The sequence below is a fragment of the Mytilus edulis genome, chromosome 11, assembly GCF_963676685.1.
Source record: "Mytilus edulis chromosome 11, xbMytEdul2.2, whole genome shotgun sequence".
NCBI classification, from domain to species: Eukaryota; Metazoa; Mollusca; class Bivalvia; order Mytilida; family Mytilidae; genus Mytilus; species Mytilus edulis.
In genome coordinates this window covers 82,013,233-82,035,603 of record NC_092354.1, presented here as the reverse complement: position 1 = coordinate 82,035,603, position 22,371 = coordinate 82,013,233, and the positions used below count along the sequence as shown (strand labels likewise).

The window sequence follows — 22,371 nt, the reverse complement described above, 5'->3', positions numbered from 1 at the left end:
ATGATGGTTTTAAAGTTATTGTTGGAATGGATTATGTCCTTCATCAGGTTCGGAACAACCCCTCAATGTAAGGAATATCCACTTTTATAGGGGGTACATTTCAAGTAATAATTTATTTTTTTGTAAAATCCACTCTTGTTCAAATGAGCACATTTATTATTTGAAGAAACTTTTGCATCTGTATATATGGTTAAAACATGACCCAAGAATTTGGAAATAATTGGACCGCACATTTAGGAAATATAACGATTTCCCCCACGTTCAAGTTGAAACTAATCTTTTTTACAATGTTCAGTAGAATGACCACAATGTTTTGGGAACACGCTTCTTATTCTTCTGTCATGAAATCTAATATAAGGGTTGTAAATGGATATTTTTGTGCAAAAAATTGTCCCTTTTTATTTCAAGTGTTTTTGTGCTTTGACATTTTATTTCTAATTGCTCTTGTTTGCTTGATTTTGGTGCTTTGTGTTTCCTCTAATTTGTTTTTCATGTCGGTACTGTACTCCTTAACCTGTCCCTTATTTGTTTAAAAAAAAGTTAACCGGGAGTTCTTCAAAGCAAATTTTTATTTTCATTGCAACACTCTGTGATTGTTGTTTGTGGTCAGAAAGTCAAAACCAGAAAATATCCTTAAATTGTACCCTTGGTCTTGTAATTCACACATTTGTAAACTTTTCTTATTGATAAATTATCCTTTACTAATATTACCTATATTTAGAGCCTTGGTTGTGGGAGACTCATCCCCTACAACAACCCTTGGAAACGAATAATTTGAATTTTGTTTAGTAAAAACTGAGAGATGGCAATATTTTTCTTTCTCAATTGTATTGTTTCAATTCATCAATCACCATTTAAGTCCAGGTGTTGAACCATAATTGTCTTTTTTCTGTGTAATAATCACATATTGGGTCTATAAGCAACAGAGAATTTCATCATAGGATTTATAATTTACCCCAATTTTTAAGATACTAAGAGTTGTAACTCTGGAACAGTAAGTGACGAAAGCATCAAATCATAACCTCCTAGGTATGATAAAACCTCATAAATCTATCATAGCAGATGCACCTCCAATCAGTCTGTAAAATGATAGGGATATGTGTGAAGTTAATAACACTATTTTTAAAAAGATTCATGCTTTTCACATTCCCCATACCATTTCATGTATGTTTCAAAAAACATGTTTAACCCCGCGGCATTTTTGCACCTGTCCCAAGTCGGGAGCCTCTGGCCTTTTTTAGTCTTGTATGATTTTTAATTTTAGTTTCTTGTGTATAATTCGGAGTTTAGAATGACATCCATTATCATTGAACTAGTATAGATATTTATTTAGGGGCCACCTGAAGGACAATTCTGGGTGCAGGAGTTTCTCGCTGCATTGAACACCTATTGGTGACCTTCTGCTGTTGTTTTTTCTATGGTCGGGTTGTTGTCTCTTTGACACATTCCCCATTTCCATTCTCAATTTTATTGGAATGACAGCAAATCACACCCTATGTTGCAAATTAACTACACTTTCTTTATAAAAGTTTGGCATATTCTGTAATCAGTTGTTGTCGATGGTTCATGGTTGTAATTTTTGTTTTTTTATAAATTGTCTTGTTTTAAATTAGGACGCTCATTTTATAGTTTTAATTGTTTCAAATTTTGCATGTGTGGCCTTTATGGCTACCTATACAGTATGGGTTACCTCATTGAAGGCCATAACTGTTGCCTATAATTGCTTTCATCCCCTTCATTTCAACTCTGGTGGATAGTTGTCTCATTAGCAATTATTCCGTATCTTTTGTATTTTTATGGTCTCCTTTAAATTGTATCCCAATTTTTCAGGCTGTGGCTTTTATAATTTTCTAAAAAGTATGGATTTTGCTCATTGTTGAAGGTTGCACAGTGATCTGTCACTTAGAGATAATACAGAAAAAAATCTGTTGAATACAAAACACTTAGTTGAAAACTTTAAAAAGACATAATTTTTTTTGTCAAATTAAATCCCAAATTTTATACTCAGGACAATGAGAGGTTAACATATTGCAAAGACACTGGTCTATTGTTGAATATTATATTATGTCTGATGTATACCACACTTCTTTTTATTCAAATCCATGTCTATGTTTCAATAAATGTTCATTAGTGACTATCTGGTACGACAAGTAGTACAGGTAAAAATGTTCATTAGTGACTGTCTGGTACGACAAGGTGTACAGGTATAAATGTTCATTAGTGACTATCTGGTACGACAAGTAGTACAGGTATACATGTTCATTAATGACTGGTATATAAGTAGTACAGGTATAAATGTTCATTAGTGACTATCTGGTACGACAAGCAGTACAGGTATAAATGTTCATTAGTGACTATCTGGTACGACAAGTAGTACAGGTATACATGTTCATTAGTGACTGGTACGACAAGTAGTACAGGTATACATGTTCATTAGTGACTATCTGGTATGACAAGTAGTACAGGTATACATGTTCATTAGTGACTATCTGGTACGACAAGTAGTACAGGTATACATGTTCATTAGTGACTGGTACGACAAGTAGTACAGGTATACATGTTCATTAGTGACTATCTGGTATGACAAGTAGTACAGGTATACATGTTCATTAGTGACTATCTGGTATGACAAGTAGTACAGGTATACATGTTCATTAGTGACTATCTGGTATGACAAGTAGTACAGGTATAAATGTTCATTAGTGACTATCTGGTACGACAAGTAGTACAGGTATAAATGTTCATTAGTGACTGGTACGACAAGTAGTACAGGTATACATGGATAAATTTGAGCAGCTTCTTTAATTGAATGTTGGCCTCAATGTATCTATTGCAAATTTCCATCTGCACATTCAATGTTGATAATTTGTTCAAATGTTTGAGTGTCATTAAAGTGAGAAGTCATTATATAAATAAATATTGATATACATGTAAAACACTACTACCAGACTTAGTTCAGTCAAATAGGTTTGTACTACTACCAGACTTAGTTCAGTCAAATAGGTTTGTACTACTACCAGACTTAGTTCATCAGTCAAATAGGTTTGTACTACTACCAGACTTAGTTCATCAGTCAAATAGGTTTGTACTACTACCAGACTTAGTTCATCAGTCAAATAGGTTTGTACTACTACCAGACTTAGTTCATCAGTCAAATAGGTTTGTACTACTACCAGACTTAGTTCATCAGTCAAATAGGTTTGTACTACTACCAGGCTTAGTTCATCAGTCAAATAGGTTTGTACTACTACCAGGCTTAGTTCATCAGTCAAATAGGTTTGTACTACTACCAGACTTAGTTCATCAGTCGACTTAGTTCATCAGTCAAATAGGTTTGTACTACTACCAGACTTAGTTCATCAGTCAAATAGGTGTGTACTACTACCAGACTTAGTTCATCAGTCAAATAGGTTTGTACTACTACCAGACTTAGTTCATCAGTCAAATAGGTTTGTACTACTACCAGACTTAGTTCATCAGTCAAATAGGTTTGTACTACTACCAGACTTAGTTCATCAGTCAAATAGGTGTGTACTACTACCAGACTTAGTTCATCAGTCAAATAGGTTTGTACTACTACCAGACTTAGTTCATCAGTCAAATAGGTTTGTACTACTACCAGACTTAGTTCATCAGTCAAATAGGTTTGTACTACTACCAGGCTTAGTTCATCAGTCAAATAGGTTTGTACTACTACCAGACTTAGTTCATCAGTCAAATAGGTTTGTACTACTACCAGGCTTAGTTCATCAGTCAAATAGGTTTGTACTACTACCAGACTTAGTTCATCAGTCAAATAGGTTTGTACTACTACCAGGCTTAGTTCATCAGTCAAATAGGTTTGTACTACTACCAGACTTAGTTCATCAGTCGACTTAGTTCATCAGTCAAATAGGTTTGTACTACTACCAGACTTAGTTCATTAGTCAAATAGGTGTGTACTACTACCAGACTTAGTTCATCAGTCAAATAGGTGTGTACTACTACCAGACTTAGTTCATCAGTCAAATAGGTTTGTACTACTACCAGACTTAGTTCATCCGTCAAATAGGTTTGTACTACTACCAGACTTAGTTCATCAGTCAAATAGGTTTGTACTACTACCAGACTTAGTTCATCAGTCAAATAGGTTTGTACTACTACCAGGCTTAGTTCATCAGTCAAATAGGTTTGTACTACTACCAGACTTAGTTCATCAGTCGACTTAGTTCATCAGTCAAATAGGTTTGTACTACTACCAGACTTAGTTCATTAGTCAAATAGGTGTGTACTACTACCAGACTTAGTTCATCAGTCAAATAGGTGTGTACTACTACCAGACTTAGTTCATCAGTCAAATAGGTTTGTACTACTACCAGACTTAGTTCATCAGTCAAATAGGTTTGTCATCAATCAATTAATTTGCTATTTTTTTTCACTGATGTAATCAAATGATAAAGAAAGACAAGAATACAAGTTTTCTTTATATCATTTATTTGTATATATATGGTATATTATAACTACACACCTTAAAAAGCAAAACAAGAGTTATCTTTCTTAGATTGTTAAAAGAAGGACGAACGATACCAAAGGGACAGTCAAACTCATAAATGTGTTTTTAAAATGTCTTTCTTTCAAACCTTTCACTTTAATATATATAGGTTATTTTAAATAATTGACATTTTCAAATAATTCAAAATCATTTACTTTTCAACACTTATTCCATATCAATACCCGTAATTTTTAATTAAAGATGTACTTATGTGAGGTTTGGGAATTTGTGTCAAATGTTTCGACTCCTTGGTTTTTTTCCCTAGGATACAGAGTAAAATATTTTGCAACACAACACCCATTTTCTTTTCATATATGACTTCAATAGCTCATAAAAAGTTATTTACCAAAATTTAAACAGATTCTGGAATTTTTTCCCCTTGATTTGAGACCCAAATAATACCAATGCAAGTATAAGGTAAAGTTGGGAGTCATCCTTTTCCTGTTATATTTTAAAATTCAAATATCTCGGAAAGGAGCTCCTTAACCTATCAATATTTTTAGCTTAATTTGTTCCTTAACAAATGCTCTTTCAACTTACAAAATCAATTTAAAATCAAGATTTTTTAAATTTCATTTAAGTACATCCTTCAATTTGTTTAAAGAAGCTTGACTAGAATAGAGGACAGTAAAAAATATCATAACAAAATCATTTTATACACTGAAGAAATTTATATTTTATTCTCTTAGCGTCTACTGCATGGTTTCAACTGTCAAATAGTACTAAAAGAACTTACATCATAAGAATATTAATAATATACTTTAAACAGTGAAGTTAATCAAATTTATTGAAGATATTTAAATACTTATACAATCACACTCAAAGTATCAATATCTATTATAATCAATTCTTTACCAATATGAAAAATCTATACATTTTTCCTAAACATGAAACTCATTCACAATTCAAGGAAGATAACTCTGAGCAGTCAACAAAAATAAAACACACTAATAACTTAACAAGTATTCATTAACAATCACCATAGTAACAAGCATCTTAAACATATTTCCCATACTATTCATCAAAAAATTAAATATAATGTCAAGTGAAAGGTCAAGGTCATTAACAAGTTCTTCATATATAACATTATCTTTTTAAATTCTTAGCTATAAATGTTTTGACTCACAATAAAATGTTTAGTTTTGAATGGCTTTTATAGAAGCCTGTATGGTATGGTATGGTTTTACATTGTTGTGATGGCTGTACAGTTAAAATGCTTACATACACTTTATTTCAACTTTGGTGAAAAGTTGTGTTATAGGCAATTACTTTTCCTTATTATTAAATACATATTTTCATGTTTGACTGTTTTTAAGGCCTGGGCTTGTGGTTAATTGAAAAAGACCACATTTTTTAAGTCCAACAATTTACTGCAATATTCTTTATGAGTTCAGAACAACCAGTATTTAAAGCCTTATCATAAGGTAGAGACCTCACACGTCCATTATAAGAACTTATCACAATGTTGACCTATTAACTAAGAAAAGACTAGTTAGCTTATATCTATATCAATTATAATGGATTTTCAACAATAAATACAGATTAAGAACTTCTTTGATGTTTGGTCTAGTTACTGTTTAACTTGCATTAGTCTATACAAACAAAATCCTCCTATAAACCTATACATTTTCTGTATGAAGATTTGTACCATCTTTAAGACACTGACATTTTCATTTTATTACTCTTTGGTAGAAAAAATAGTGACAGTATTTTTACAAAACATCTATTTTGGTTAAATAATCAGGGTAAACAAAATTAGAGCATGACTTCTTGTGATAATGTCCTTGACCTTTCTAGCTTAACCTTGACCTTTATAGATCAATATAAAAAGAATGCATATATATATATAATAAATATTTCTGACAATAACTTTATCATTCTCATAAAATAAATAAATATAAATAATAACTCAATAAAATCAACAAATATTCACTCAGTCATTCCTGTATGTTCTTTGACAACCATTCAACAAAAATTCTAGGAAAACTAAATAAAATCTTCATCATCTTTTCGGAGAGAACTTTGGGTTTTGTGGTCCTTCTGTAAAAGATCGAAGTTCGTAGTTCGCAACCCTGGGGTCAAATTCAAATTTGTCTCTGGCAAAGATGAGTCTGATATCTGTGTGGAGATAAATCTTACCAGATCTACTGCTGGCAAATCTGTAAAACAGAAAGTAAGGTTCAAGGTTAAAGTTCATACAAGGTGGAGATAAATCTTACCAGATCTACTGCTAGCAAATCTGTAAAACAGAAAGTAAGGTTCAAGGTTAAAGTTCATACAAGGTGGAGATAAATCTTACCAGATCTACTGCTGGCAAATCTGTAAAACAGAAAGTAAGGTTCAAGGTTAAAGTTCATACAAGGTGGAGATAAATCTTGTCAGATCTACTGCTGGCAAATCTGTAAAACAGAAAGTAAGGTTCAAGGTTAAAGTTCATACAAGGTGGAGATAAATCTTACCAGATCTACTGCTAGCAAATCTGTAAAACAGAAAGTAAGGTTCAAGGTTAAAGTTCATACAAGGTGGAGATAAATCTTACCAGATCTACTGCTGGCAAATCTGTAAAACAGAAAGTAAGGTTCAAGGTTAAAGTTCATACAAGGTGGAGATAAATCTTGTCAGATCTACTGCTGGCAAATCTGTAAAACAGAAAGTAAGGTTCAAGGTTAAAGTTCATACAAGGTGGAGATAAATCTTACCAGATCTACTGCTAGCAAATCTGTAAAACAGAAAGTAAGGCTCAAGGTTAAAGTTCATACAAGGTGGAGATAAATCTTGCCAGATCTACTGCTAGCAAATCTGTAAAACAGAAAGTAAGGTTCAAGGTTAAAGTTCATACAAGATGGAGATAAATCTTGCCAGATCTACTGCTAGCAAATCTGTAAAACAGAAAGTAAGATTCAAGGTTAAAGTTCATACAAGGTGGAGATAAATCTGGCCAGATCTACTGCTAGCAAATCTGTAAAACAGAAAGTAAGGTTCAAGGTTAAAGTTCATACAAGGTGGAGATAAATCTTGCCAGATCTACTGCTGGCAAATCTGTAAAACAGAAAGTAAGGTTCAAGGTTAAAGTTCATACAAGGTGGAGATAAATCTTACCAGATCTACTGCTAGCAAATCTGTAAAACAGAAAGTAAGGTTCAAGGTTAAAGTTCATACAAGGTGGAGATAAATCTTACCAGATCTACTGCTGGCAAATCTGTAAAACAGAAAGTAAGGTTCAAGGTTAAAGTTCATACAAGGTGGAGATAAATCTTGTCAGATCTACTGCTGGCAAATCTGTAAAACAGAAAGTAAGGTTCAAGGTTAAAGTTCATACAAGGTGGAGATAAATCTTACCAGATCTACTGCTAGCAAATCTGTAAAACAGAAAGTAAGGTTCAAGGTTAAAGTTCATACAAGGTGGAGATAAATCTTACCAGATCTACTGCTGGCAAATCTGTAAAACAGAAAGTAAGGTTCAAGGTTAAAGTTCATACAAGGTGGAGATAAATCTTACCAGATCTACTGCTAGCAAATCTGTAAAACAGAAAGTAAGGTTCAAGGTTAAAGTTCATACAAGGTGGAGATAAATCTTACCAGATCTACTGCTGGCAAATCTGTAAAACAGAAAGTAAGGTTCAAGGTTAAAGTTCATACAAGGTGGAGATAAATCTTGTCAGATCTACTGCTGGCAAATCTGTAAAACAGAAAGTAAGGTTCAAGGTTAAAGTTCATACAAGGTGGAGATAAATCTTACCAGATCTACTGCTAGCAAATCTGTAAAACAGAAAGTAAGGTTCAAGGTTAAAGTTCATACAAGGTGGAGATAAATCTTACCAGATCTACTGCTGGCAAATCTGTAAAACAGAAAGTAAGGTTCAAGGTTAAAGTTCATACAAGGTGGAGATAAATCTTGTCAGATCTACTGCTGGCAAATCTGTAAAACAGAAAGTAAGGTTCAAGGTTAAAGTTCATACAAGGTGGAGATAAATCTTACCAGATCTACTGCTAGCAAATCTGTAAAACAGAAAGTAAGGTTCAAGGTTAAAGTTCATACAAGGTGGAGATAAATCTTGCCAGATCTACTGCTAGCAAATCTGTAAAACAGAAAGTAAGGTTCAAGGTTAAAGTTCATACAAGATGGAGATAAATCTTGCCAGATCTACTGCTAGCAAATCTGTAAAACAGAAAGTAAGATTCAAGGTTAAAGTTCATACAAGGTGGAGATAAATCTGGCCAGATCTACTGCTAGCAAATCTGTAAAACAGAAAGTAAGGTTCAAGGTTAAAGTTCATACAAGGTGGAGATAAATCTTGCCAGATCTACTGCTGGCAAATCTGTAAAACAGAAAGTAAGGTTCAAGGTTAAAGTTCATACAAGGTGGAGATAAATCTTGCCAGATCTACTGCTGGCAAATCTGTAAAACAGAAAGTAAGGTTCAAGGTTAAAGTTCATACAAGGTGGAGATAAATCTTGCCAGATCTACTGCTGGCAAATCTGTAAAACAGAAAGTAAGGTTCAAGGTTAAAGTTCATACAAGGTGGAGATAAATCTTGCCAGATCTACTGCTGGCAAATCTGTAAAACAGAAAGTAAGGTTCAAGGTTAAAGTTCATACAAGGTGGAGATAAATCTTGCCAGATCTACTGCTGGCAAATCTGTAAAACAGAAAGTAAGGTTCAAGGTTAAAGTTCATACAAGGTGGAGATAAATCTTGCCAGATCTACTGCTGGCAAATCTGTAAAACAGAAAGTAAGGTTCAAGGTTAAAGTTCATACAAGGTGGAGATAAATCTTGCCAGATCTACTGCTGGCAAATCTGTAAAACAGAAAGTAAGGTTCAAGGTTAAAGTTCATACAAGGTGGAGATAAATCTTGCCAGATCTACTGCTGGCAAATCTGTAAAACAGAAAGTAAGGTTCAAGGTTAAAGTTCATACAAGGTGGAGATAAATCTTGCCAGATCTACTGCTGGCAAATCTGTAAAACAGAAAGTAAGGTTCAAGGTTAAAGTTCATACAAGGTGGAGATAAATCTTGCCAGATCTACTGTTGGCAAATCTGTAAAACAGAAAGTAGAAGGTCAAAGTTCATACAAGGTAAACATAATTCTACAGATTTCCAAATATTTGTGGGACCAATTATGTGGATATTGTGGGATAGGTGATCCAGCTAATTTAGAGACTCAACAATTTCAAAATTTTACTTTCAATAGAAAGCAGTAGATAATGAAAACACAATACACAATACACATAAAAGATTTTTTTTTATAGACAGAAATAAGAATTAAGAAAAGCTTGAAATTGGAATTTCAGAACCAGTCATGACAATTAACTCTTTTAATCTTATGTTCAATTTATAGCATGGTGGCCATGCTAGTCGATTGACAAGAACAAAAAAGATATATCAGATACCCTAAGAATCATTCAGCACAAGATTCGTAAAAAATTGGTACAGAGGTTTTACATAGGACTATGTGAGATTAAAAATCCTTTAAAATCTGAAAAAAATAAATCAAGACTAAACACAGATTCCTTCAATTTGTTCAGAGCAGTAACAAATAGTTCAGGGAATCTTAAATAACTGATATAACAGTACACAGTGCATATCATTCAATACTTTGTTTTTGTCTGTAAATATCCAGTTCATTAAAGTATGAACAATGGAGTTAGATCTCTTTGTTTGGAAAAATGTGACTTATCTATTAGTTGTAATTAGTCTTTTGGTGTTATCTTGTTAGTAAAGTTGTCTAGGATATTGGTTTTCCTCATTATAGAATGGCTTCCAAAACCTTCGGCTGCATACATGGTGAATAGTCATCTCAATTGCAATCACATCACATCACACCTCCTTATATTTATACAAGAGTGTAGGTTGAAAATCCCTCACAAAATTTTTACTGCAAAAAGGTTTTAACTTTAACATTTTGACTCTTTAGTTTAATCTTACAAATATCCCATAATGCACTTTACCTGAGATGTATGAGATAACGTAGAAAAGTTGGTTCTGTACTATTTGTGTCTGCAGGCATGTAAACTGTTCTTTGTCTCAGAAACGTTTGACAGTTAGCTGGCATATCACTCATATCATACATAACAACAAACATCTTAACGACTGTCTTGTTTGGATTGAACAATGTCTAAAAAGAAAATATAATATAATATTAATAGGAAAAGAAAGGATGTGTATTGCAGTTGCATTCCAATGACATATTGTTTGACCTTATGCGAATTAACAATAACTTTTATACGTTCTTTTTGTTTTCAAACATTTCTTTAGAGCAACAAGAATCACACCCATTTTCTGATAACATACATAAATGGACAGCAGTCTTTTTTACGATGACAATTGTCGATTTCAAAACTTGAATGTGTATGATTGTGTAACAAAATCAACCATGGCAATTTCAGCATGCATGTTTAGCGAATGTCAAGTCTGAAGCGTAGGACAACTCGTACACTTCTGTTTCAAATTAAACAATGTCTTGTTATTTGTTTTTACTGTTGAAATTAGTTGTTATGTTAAAATAGATAATTATTCACCTTGAGCGATGTATTATTGCTGACCATTCAAGATTCTTTTTTTGCAAACCTGTCTTCAGCTGAATGTGTGTTTATAATATTACTACGCCAACCTCAAGGGATTTCAAATCGAAAATAAATGCAAATAAAATGCTATGCTGAGCGCAGCCTGATACAGAGGTTGAATCCTGAACAGTTGGGGCTAACTTGGACACAATATTCAAGCTTGATACTGTCTGCATTTGGATTGTGATAAAATTTTTGACAAAATATAGGTTTCTTACACAAAAAAAGTCAAGATTACTGTGCAATTAAAGATTTCTTCTTGAAACTTTTCAAAAATTTGAACCCCTTAAAAAAAATTGGAACACTCCCCACTGGAGTAATTACCCCCACACTCAATCCCAGCCTTTCCTTTCAGGGGTTAAAAAATATTTTACAGCTAACTAGCCCAGACTTATTGGCAGCAGGATTTTACTAGCCCTGTTGGAAGAACTGCTAGTCCATCAAAACTGACCTGCTAGCCCTAGTATGCCTTAAAAAGAGTTTGCTGCATAATACAAAGTGGGTGTCCTTTGTTTTGAAGGAGACATTAACACTGTATTTAATAATTTTTGTTGATCTGCTATTTATTCTTTTGGTGCATAACCTAACTTAGTTGTTCCGCCATTCAAAGCAGACTTTTTATTTGCGTGCTTGGGGCAACTAACGGCAATATTCACAGAGCATTGTCTGGTTTTTTTTCATCAGCAACAGCCAACCTTGCCAGGGGAATCACTGTGTCCCAGTTCTGCCAACTTTTCAGGAAGTGAATGTGTGATTTTTTGACCAAATTGTAAAGATCAAAGAGAAAAAACAATAGATCAAAGGAAAATGCCGCCAAATAAGCATGAACATGTGTGAGTCTCGCGCTAAAGACTTGGCAGCCCTTCTGTCCTGGACACTATTAATTTTTTTCCGCGGCTTTTCCCTGTCGTATTTGGCATTTTTGGGGGATGCATTTTCAGCCTCGTTACTCCTTTCACCTACCGTTTTTCGTTTTGAAACTGACGAAGTCCCTGGGGTTCCCGTACTTAAATATTAAAAAATATTTTGTTGCATGGTTTCGTGCTCAAGAGCTGTGCAACAAGACAGGTCAATACCAATCATTCATCATACCCCCAAATACCGTTAATTGAAAATCTCGGCACGATAAGCAATGTACAATACCCCAAGCCATGGTATTAGAAATCGATATTTAAAGTACGAGAATCGCAATCAACACATGATACCAGGCCACCAGACATGCCAGAGTAATTTGTTCTATTTTTAAAATATGTACAATAGGACCTGTACAAACCAGTTCAAATTTTTTGAATCCCAGATGATTTAATTGAATCGACTTGGTTAACATAGAATAGTGATGAAGGGATTTTTCACTTTCTATTTTGGAAACGTCAAGAATTTTTTGTTACTAGTCCGTCGGGCATATCGGATTACACATTTTAATTGCCCGAGGCGTAAATGATCTAGTCCCGGGCGTCGGGCTAGTGGATTTGTTAACCCCTGCCTTTGTAGTATGGAATCTTGTAGTACAATTTCAGAGAGATCCATACACTTTAACACAAGTTATTGTCTGGAAACTAGAAAAATGCTTGTTTTTTGGACCCTTATTCCTGCATTAATGGGTCAATTATCCCCAAACTCATTCCCAGCCTTTCTTTTGTGATATGAACCTTGTGGTACAATTTCAGAGGAACCAAACACTAACACAAAAGTTATTGTCCACAAACTACAACTAGAGGCTCTCAAGAGCCTGTGTCGCTCACCTTGGTCTATGTGCATATTAAACAATGGACACAGATAAATTCATGACATAATTGTGTTTTGGTGATGGTGATGTGTTTGTAGATCTTACATTACTGAACATTCTTGTTGCTACAATTATCTCTATCTATAATGAACTTGGCCCAGTAATTACAGTGGAAAATATTTTCTAAAAATTTACAAAAATTTATGAAAAATGCTAAAAATTAACTATAAAGGGCAATAACTCCTTAAGGGGTCAATTGACTATTTGTCATGAAACTTATTTGTTGATCTTGTTTTGCTGAACATTATTGCTGTTTACAGTTTATCTCTATCTATAATAATATTCAAGATAATAACAAAAAAACGGCAAAATTTCCTTAAAATTACCAATTCAGGGCAGTAACCTAACAACGGATTGTCCGATCCATGTGAAAATATCAGGGCAGATAGATCTTGACCTGATAGACAATTTAATCCTGTCAGATTTTCTCTAAATGCTTCGGTTTTTGAGTTATAAGCCAAAAACTGCATTTTACCCCCTATGTTCTATTTTCAGCCATGGCGGCCATCTTGGTTGGTTGGCCTGGTCACGCCACACATATTTAAACTAGATACCCCAATGATGATTGTGGCCAAGTTTGGATTAAATTGGCCCAGTAGTTTCAGAGGAGAAGATTTTAGTAAAAGATTTCAAAGATTTACGAAAAATGGTTAAAAATTGACTATAAATGTCAATAACTCCTAAAGGGGTCAACTGACCATTTTGGTAAGTTGACTTATTTGTAAATCTAACTTTGCTGAACATTATTGCTGTTAACAGTTTATCTCTACCTATAATAATATTCAAGATAATAACCAAAAACAGCAAAAATTCCCTAAAATTACCAATTCAGGGGCAGGAACTCAACAACGGGTTGAGGGATTCATCTGAAAATTTTAGGGCAGAAAGATCTCGACCTGATAAACAATTTTACCCCTGTCAGATTTGCTCTAAATGCTTAGGTTTTTGAGTTATAAGCCAAAAACTGCATTTTACCCCCTATGTTCTATTTTTAGCCATGGCGGCCATCTTGGTTGGTTGGCCGGGTCACGCCACACATTTTTCAAACTAAATACCCCAATGATGATTGTGGCCAAGTTTGGTTTAATTTGGCCTAGTAGTTTCAGAGGAGAAGATTTTTGTAAAAGTTAACGACGACGAACGATGACGGACGACAGACGACGGACGCCAAGTGATGGGAAAAGCTCACTTGGCCCTTCGGGCCAGGTGAGCTAAAAATGTTTGTTTTTGGTCCCTTTTTGGCCCTTAATTTCTAAACTTTAAGCACCATAACCCCCAAAATTGAAACATTGTGATACAATTTCACAGCAATTGAAAAACTTAAAACACAAGTTATTATCCTAAAAGTAGAAAAATGCTTGTTTGGGCCCCTAATTCATAAACAGGCTGGACCATCATCCCAAAAATCAATCCCAACCTTCCTTCGTGGTATTGAACCTTTTTATTAAATTTCATAGAGATCAATTCACTTAAACTTAAGTTATTGTCCGGAAACCAATTGTGTCTTCAGACGACGCAGACGACGACATCATACCATTATACGATCGCAAAATGTTTGCGGACGTATAAAAATGTGAGTTTTTGTGTCTTTCGAAACACAAACAATGAATATATAAAATTAATTTCAGGATAAAGACAATAACTGTTTAGTGTCTTTAAATATCAGCTGTATTTGTACTCGGCTCGAAACAGGAGTAACACCTGTTTCTTAGCCTGGTACAAATACAGCTGATATTTAAAGACACTAACCAGTTATTGTCTATTTATATATGTTGTTTGAACCAAAGAATCCTGTATTACAAAGTTAAATAAACTATTATATCGCAAGAGAAAATAATATATTATTGTGAGCAACTAAACCTGTTTCTGTGTTTGTTTTGTTTATAGCCTATTGAATTTAGAGTAGAAATACTTTAAATTCGGACAAGCAGGGCGAGGGAGAATTCAATACTCATGAAATACATTTCCTCTATCAATAAAAATCTGTTACAACAAAAATAACTGAATCCACTTTAACAAATCCTGTATAAACTTACAACTTGTACCGTTCCACAGGTGGGGATCTTATAGCCTTTCTTTCCAAGTGATTCTAGGTTTATGTGACCCTGAAAAATAAACATAAAATAAGGTTAAGATATATCCAAGGAATTCTAAGTTAATGTGACCCTAAAAAATAAACATACAATTAGGATGGGCTCTTATAGCCTTTTGTTCCAAGGGATTCTAGGTTAATGTGACCCTGAAAAATAAAATTAGGTTAAGATCTATCCTAGCTATTCTAGGTTGATGTGATCCTGAAAAATAAAACAATTAGGTTAGGATCTTAAAGACTTCTTCTAATGATTCTAGGTTAATGTGACCCTGAAAAAATAACACTATATTAGGCTGAAATCTAAAGATCCTGAAAAAACAACCATTCAAGGCCAAGTTGACAATTTTTTTAGGGGTACCAATCTGCTCTATCACCCTCTCAGCTAGGTGTTATTTAATTTATTATACTGAAAGTTCTGTCAGTATTGGTGTTTGGATTTTAAATTGAAATACTGAACTATAATGTCAGGTCCATAACAATGATACAGTTATTTGAAAAACAACAAAAGTGAAGCAAGATATTTTTTGGAAGCAAAACCACAAAATTAAATGTACTGCAAATAGGAAAATATAATTCAAATCTAATAATATACTCAATGTTATTCATTTATTTGTAGATAAAAAAAAAAAAAAACTTGAGGACAATAGTCATTTACTGTACTTTCATTTTTTTATTTAATATCGTCTCATGAACATCAACTAATACACCAATCTCAAGTTGTATATATATATAGATACTAGTTACACTGGTTGACATTTAATTTTCAGAGTCAAGAAATACCCATGATACCCTGCTCTGTTGATACACATGTACTTACTAAATATGGCGAGGGAGCATTGTCATCTGACAACTGGAAGAAGTAAGCTGTTACTGGCAGTGTACTTACTAAATATGGTGAGGGAGCATTGTCATCTGACAACTGGAAGAAGTAAGCTGTTACTGGTGGTGTACTTACTAAATATGGTGAGGGAGCATTGTCATCTGACAACTGGAAGAAGTAAGCTGTTACTGGTGGTGTACTTACTAAATATGGTGAGGGAGCATTGTCATCTGACAACAGGAAGAAGTAAGCTGTTACTGGCAGTGTACTTACTAAATATGGTGAGGTAGCATTGTCATCTGACAACTGGAAGAAGTAAGCTGTTACAGGCAGTGTACTTACTAAATATGAAGAGGGAGCATTGTCATCTGACAACTGGAAGAAGTAAGCTGTTACTGGCAGTGTACTTACTAAATATGGTGAGGGAGCATTGTCATCTGACAACTGGAAGAAGTAAGCTGTGACAGGCAGTGTACTTACTAAATATGGTGAGGGAGCATTGTCATCTGACAACTGGAAGAAGTAAGCTGTTACTGGCAGTGTACTTACTAAATATGGTGAGGGAGCATTGTCATCTGACAACTGGAAGAAGTAAGCTGTTACTGGTGGTGTACTTACTAAATATGGTGAGGGAGCATTGTCATCTGACAACTGGAAGAAGTAAGCTGTGACAGGCAGTGTACTTACTAAATATGGTGAGGGAGCATTGTCATCTGACAACTGGAAGAAGTAAGCTGTTACTGGCAGTGTACTTACTAAATATGGTGAGGGAGCATTGTCATCTGACAACTGGAAGAAGTAAGCTGTTACTGGCAGTGTACTTACTAAATATGGTGAGGGAGCATTGTCATCTGACAACTGGAAGAAGTAAGCTGTGACAGGCAGTGTACTTACTAAATATGGTGAGGGAGCGGTGTCATCTGACAACTGGAAGAAGTAAGCTGTTACTGGCAGTGTACTTACTAAATATGGTGAGGGAGCATTGTCATCTGACAACTGGAAGAAGTAAGCTGTTACTGGCAGTGTACTTACTAAATATGGTGAGGGAGCATTGTCATCTGACAACTGGAAGAAGTAAGCTGTTACTGGCAGTGTTCTTACTAAATATGGTGAGGGAGCATTGTCATCTTACAACTGGAAGAAGTAAGCTGTTACTGGCAGTGTACTTACTAAATATGGTGAGGGAGCATTGTCATCTGACAACTGGAAGAAGTAAGCTGTTACTGGTGGTGTACTTACTAAATATGGTGAGAGAGCATTGTCATCTGACAACTGGAAGAAGTAAGCTGTCACTGGCAGTGTACTTACTAAATATGGTGAGGGAGCATTGTCATCTGACAACTGGAAGAAGTAAGCTGTTACTGGCAGTGTACTTACTAAATATGGTGAGGGAGCATTGTCATCTGACAGCTGGAAGAAGTAAGCTGTGACTGGCAGTGTACTTACTAAATATGGTGAGGGAGCATTGTCATCTGACAGCTGGAAGAAGTAAGCTGTGACTGGCAGCAGGGTTGGCAAAGTATTACCCGCCCGGGCTGGGCAATACTCCCTGAAATGGGTATTACGGGCAATACTGGGCAATATGATGTTTTAAGCTTATTTCAACACAAAAGAGTAAAGACTTGTGTTAGTTTCATTGTGTTATAGCTAAATATATACATTTTGTACAGATAACCATTGAGAGTCATTGCTAGAAGATTGAAAATTCAGTTTCATTTTCTTCTCCACTAATTCTAAGAAAGCAGAATACAAGATTTGCACATTTTAGGATAACTTACTAGTTTCCTAGCATTGTTTCATTAATTCAAACTTTGCAAAAAAATACATTTTATTGCAGTGTGGTAAATTCAAATAGAAATACAATCATATTGCTAAATAAATACCCTACAGGGTCATGTCATTAACACTTATAGAAATGAAAAGGCTGATTATTGTTATATAAACATATCTGTGTTCTAATTTGAATAATTACTTACTAATTAGTGTTGTACATAGATATTATTTCAAAGGATTTTTTCTTACATGCAAATTATAATTCTTAATATTCATGATATTAGTTATATATCTTTGAAATAAATGATTTTTTTAGCTTTACTTGAATGTTAACAGTTGGACCAATCTAGAATGAAGGCCGAAGGGTGATTGAATAGATTTTTAGGATAATAATGGAGAAAGACTTTTTGCTATTTATATTTGTCTAATATGTCTTCTTGTACACTTGTCTCAGAGTTGCTAGAATAATACATTCTCAAATGTATACACTTGTATTTTAAGTCTCTTAAACAAGTATGAAACTTATTTATAAATCAAAATGTGTTTATAAATATCTTACATGTATTGCATTTGTGTTTAATCACTGAAGCCTCTTCAAAATTTAGGCCAGTATTTCATATTACCCAGTATTGCCCAGTATTACCCGGTAAAACCCAGCAAAACCCGGGTTTTCCCAGTATTTCCCACTGGGCTGGGCAATACTCATAAAACCCGGGTTTTTGTCAACCCTGACTGGCAGTGTACTTACTAAATATGGTGAGGGAGCATTGTCATCTGACAATTGGAAGAAGTAAGCTGTTACTGGCAGTGTGATATGTTTTGGACAGAAGCTTCCACCTGCACCAATCTCTGCAGTGAATCCTTCAACCACTCCTATTGGTTCTATTCTTCCATTCAAAACAGATTCCTGAAATGACGACATATTATGTTATATATATGTACTGTTAATACAAAGTTGTTTTTAGATGTAATATATATGTATTATGCAATGTTAATATCACAATATTCTAGATTTTTTTATCATTATAGATATAAAAAATGTATTCATTTTTTTTCACCAAGAAGAGTTCATGAGTTCTTGACTTTTTGATATTTTAAAAAGTTGCATGCATTAAATTCTGAATTATTTGATCTTAGTCATGTTAGTTAAGAAATTCACCATTCATTTTAAAATCACAGTGATAACTTTATATAAAAGAACTATAAACACAACATGGGTCTCTGCATTTATTATAAAATTGGAAAAAAGTCAAATATAATGAAAATGTTTAATACAATTGCATAAAATGTTATGAAAAAATAAACATAATGAAATAATTGATATTCATATCAAGCAAACCAGGTACTCCGCAGGGCGCAGCTTTATGCGACCCCAGTGGTTGAACCCTGAATAGTTGGGGCAAATTTGGTCACAATATTCAAGCTTGATTCTGTCTGAATTTGGATTGTGATCAAATTTTTGACATAATACAGGTTTTTGTCACAAAATTAATGTGCTCAAAGATCTTACAAATTTATTGCACAATACTGTGCAATTGAAGATTTCTTCTTGAAACTTCTTTGAAAAAAGAGGAAGCCCTTCAAAAAATGGTAAAAAAAAATCCACCCCCAACTTTTTGAACCCCCCTTGGAGCAATAACCCTTAAACTCAATCCCATGCTTTTCATTGCAGTATTGAACCTTGCAGTACAATTTCAGAAATCCATACACTTAAACACAAGTTATTGTCATGATTGTTTGGAAACTAGAAACATGCTTCTTTTTGGCCCCCAATTCCTACATATTTTGGGCAATTAACCCAAAACTTAATCCCAGCCTCCCCTTTGTTATATGGTACATTGTGGTACAATTTCAGAGAGATCCATACTATTACACATAAGTTATTGTCTTGAAACTAGAAAAAAAGCTTGTTTTTACCCCTTTTTGGCCTTAATTCCTAAACTTTGACTCCATAACCACTAAAATGAATCCAAACCTTTTACTTGTGGTATTAAACATTGCGGTATAATTTCAGAGCAATTGAAATACTTCTACACAAGTTATTATCCTGAAACTAGAAAAATGCTTGTTTTGGGCCCATAATTACTAATCGGGTGGGACCATCATCCCCAAAATCAATCCCAACCTTCCTTTGGTGGTATTGAACCTTCTGAAAAAATTTCATGAAAATCAATTCACTTAAACTAAAGTTATTATCCAGAAACCAATGTGTCTTCGGACGACGACGACGCAGACGACACAGATGACGACATCATACCATTATACAATCCAAAATTTTTTTTGGGGTCGTATAAAAACTGTGTTTTAAGAACATTCATATCAGATACCTCCATAGTACATTTCATATCAGATACCTCCATACTACATTTCATATGGATTAAACCTGTTTAAACAGTTATAAGAGTATTTTTTGCTCTCCCTGAAAAGTTCTCTTAAAACAGGCTTCACAGTATTGACAATCACAAAAGAAATCTTATTTTTGAAAAGCTAAGTATTGTCTGGAAATGTTACCTCAAAATTTCCCAGAAGGCAATTTGTTGAAGCAGGTGCACTTGTACTAAGAACTTTCTGAGATTCTTCATGGTCAGTAGAGCTCTCAGACTGCAAGGCTAATTTTGAGCAGGATAAAGCACTGAAAAGATACAAGTCAATTAAACAAATTATTAGCTTTAACAATACTTCTAAATGTTAGAATACACAAGGTTAATGAATATAACACTTAATAATGTTTCTGAAGCACGTTTTTTTCTGGATCTACCTTCGTCAGGAATGTTCAAACTCAAACATTATAAACTAAGGCTGCATATTTACACGAACACATGAATATATATATATGATCAACAGGCATGTTGTTCGGTGTGAGCCATTACTCCGTGTTGAAGGCCGTACATTGACCTATAATGACTTACTTTTTTTTTTCTTTTTTTTTTTTTTTTAAATTTTTATTTGGATGGAGAGTTGTCTCATTGGCACTCACACCACATCTTCCTATATCTATATTATATATAAAAAAAAATTCATCTAAGGTCATCTTTGTCTAAGTTATTTAAAATAGTAAAATATAATAGTTGAAGTACATATATTCTTGTCTGGCAATACATTTTTCACTTAAGCTAACAAATATGTGGTGTTAAGATTAGTAGCTTGACCTGGTAAACACCAATTAAAAATGCTATATATTTTTTTTTTATTATAGTGTTTAGTAAAGTATCTGTATTTTAGTGTTGGGTATTATAGTGTTACGAATCTTGTCAGTTGGACATGTACACCGTACATGTAGGTTGACCGTTATGGAATAACCCTTTCACAGATGATATTGGACATGTTTTTTATTTCGTAACTACAATATCCTTCCCTTTTCATGAATGTGACTTACCGAATAAGACTATATACCAGATTTGTAATAACATAAGCAACACGATGGGTCCCACATGTGGAGAAGGATCTGCTTACCCTTCCAGAGCACCTGATATCACCCCTTGTTATTGGTGGGGTTCGTGTTGCTTAGTCTTTAGTTTTCTATGTTGTGTCTTCTGTACTTTTATTTGTCAGTTTGTCTTTTTATTTTTAGCCATGGCATTGTCAGTTTATTTTCAATCTATGAGTTTGACTGTCACTCTGGTATCTTTCGCCCCTCTTGGACATGTACACCTTACAATCATTGTATATATCCAGCATTGTGGACCTTTAACATGTTGTATCTTAGACATGGATCATATATCTTAGAAAGAATGTTAATTTTAACCCTGGCTTGTATACCTTTATTTCGGTGTTTTTGGTATAAACTTACTTTTTGATAGCTTTGGTACTAATTAGAGTATTATCATAATCAAATCTGCCACCTGATGATTTTCTCTTTGTCGGTGCCTGTAAAAATCAAATTAAATATTATTTGCATTAACATCATAAAACATATATGTAAATGCTATTCTGATGTTATAAGGTAAATATGAATACAATATAAATTATTGTCAATATAATGCAATTTGATGCGACTGTCATACAAGTGAGAGGTTAAGCTAGCTTTAATCCACCATTTTCTTATATAAATATGTAGACCAAGTCAGGAATATGACAGTTGTTATCCATTCATTTGATGTGTTTGAGCTTTTGATTTGGCTATTTAATTACGGACTTTCCTTGTGGAATTTTCCTCAGAGTTGAGTTCAGTACTGTAAATTCAGAAATTATTGCCATTTTGTCATTATCGACTAAAATGCGATTTAAATTTTTGCAATATTGAGAAAATCCTGTTTAATTCATATAAAAAATTTCAAATTTGCGACTTTAAATTATTGCGATTATAATCCTGTTGCATTTTTTTGCAATAATAAAAACATCTTTTTTTACTTTTTATCATCAAGATACAATTTTCAAACTTAAAAGGCAAAGAGAACCAAGTTTTTTAAATATTAAAAATGTTACTATTGCGAGTAGGGAAAAGTTCTAGAGCACATTTATAATACAAAGGTTGAATGAACTGGAGCACCTTAGTTATACCTGGTTTTATGTGTGGTTTGTGTTGGTCAGTCTTCACCCTTAGTTTATCCCTGGTTTTATGGTTGGTCAGTGTTGGTCAGTCTTTACTTTTCTAATAATCAATAGTGTTTTGTATACCATGTATACTGTTGTTTGCCTTTTGGTCCATTTTCATTTTTGCCATGCATTGCCAATTTGTTATGACTAATTTTTTGCCATGCATTGCCAATTTTTTATGACTAATGAGTTTGAATGTCCTTTTGGTATTTTTGACTCTCTTTTTCAATTTATTTATTGAATCTTTTTTTAATACATGATATATATG

General features: G+C 33.8%; 1 protein-coding gene across 3 annotated transcripts in view; it reads right to left on the bottom strand.

The window, feature by feature from the left end:
* Window positions 1-4,456: 4,456 nt before the first annotated feature.
* Window positions 4,457-22,371, bottom strand: part of LOC139496419 (atos homolog protein A-like) — a 28,098-nt gene continuing 10,183 nt past the window's right edge. The window contains exons 7-12 of one of the 3 annotated variants that reach the window (XR_011657653.1): window positions 21,358-21,434; window positions 20,079-20,199; window positions 18,316-18,474; window positions 14,919-14,987; window positions 9,560-10,648; window positions 4,457-7,001 (exon numbers count right to left, since the gene is read on the bottom strand). Coding sequence is in view for 2 of the 3 variants with exons in the window: in XM_071285011.1 (XP_071141112.1) it covers window positions 6,534-6,690; window positions 10,482-10,648; window positions 14,919-14,987; window positions 18,316-18,474; window positions 20,079-20,199; window positions 21,358-21,434 (750 nt within the window). In the remaining variant the exon portion in view is untranslated. Of the gene's footprint in view, window positions 7,002-9,424; window positions 9,491-9,559; window positions 10,649-14,918; window positions 14,988-18,315; window positions 18,475-20,078; window positions 20,200-21,357; window positions 21,435-22,371 lie in introns of those variants that run through there. The other 2 variants (XM_071285011.1, XM_071285012.1) reach the window with 2 other exon arrangements.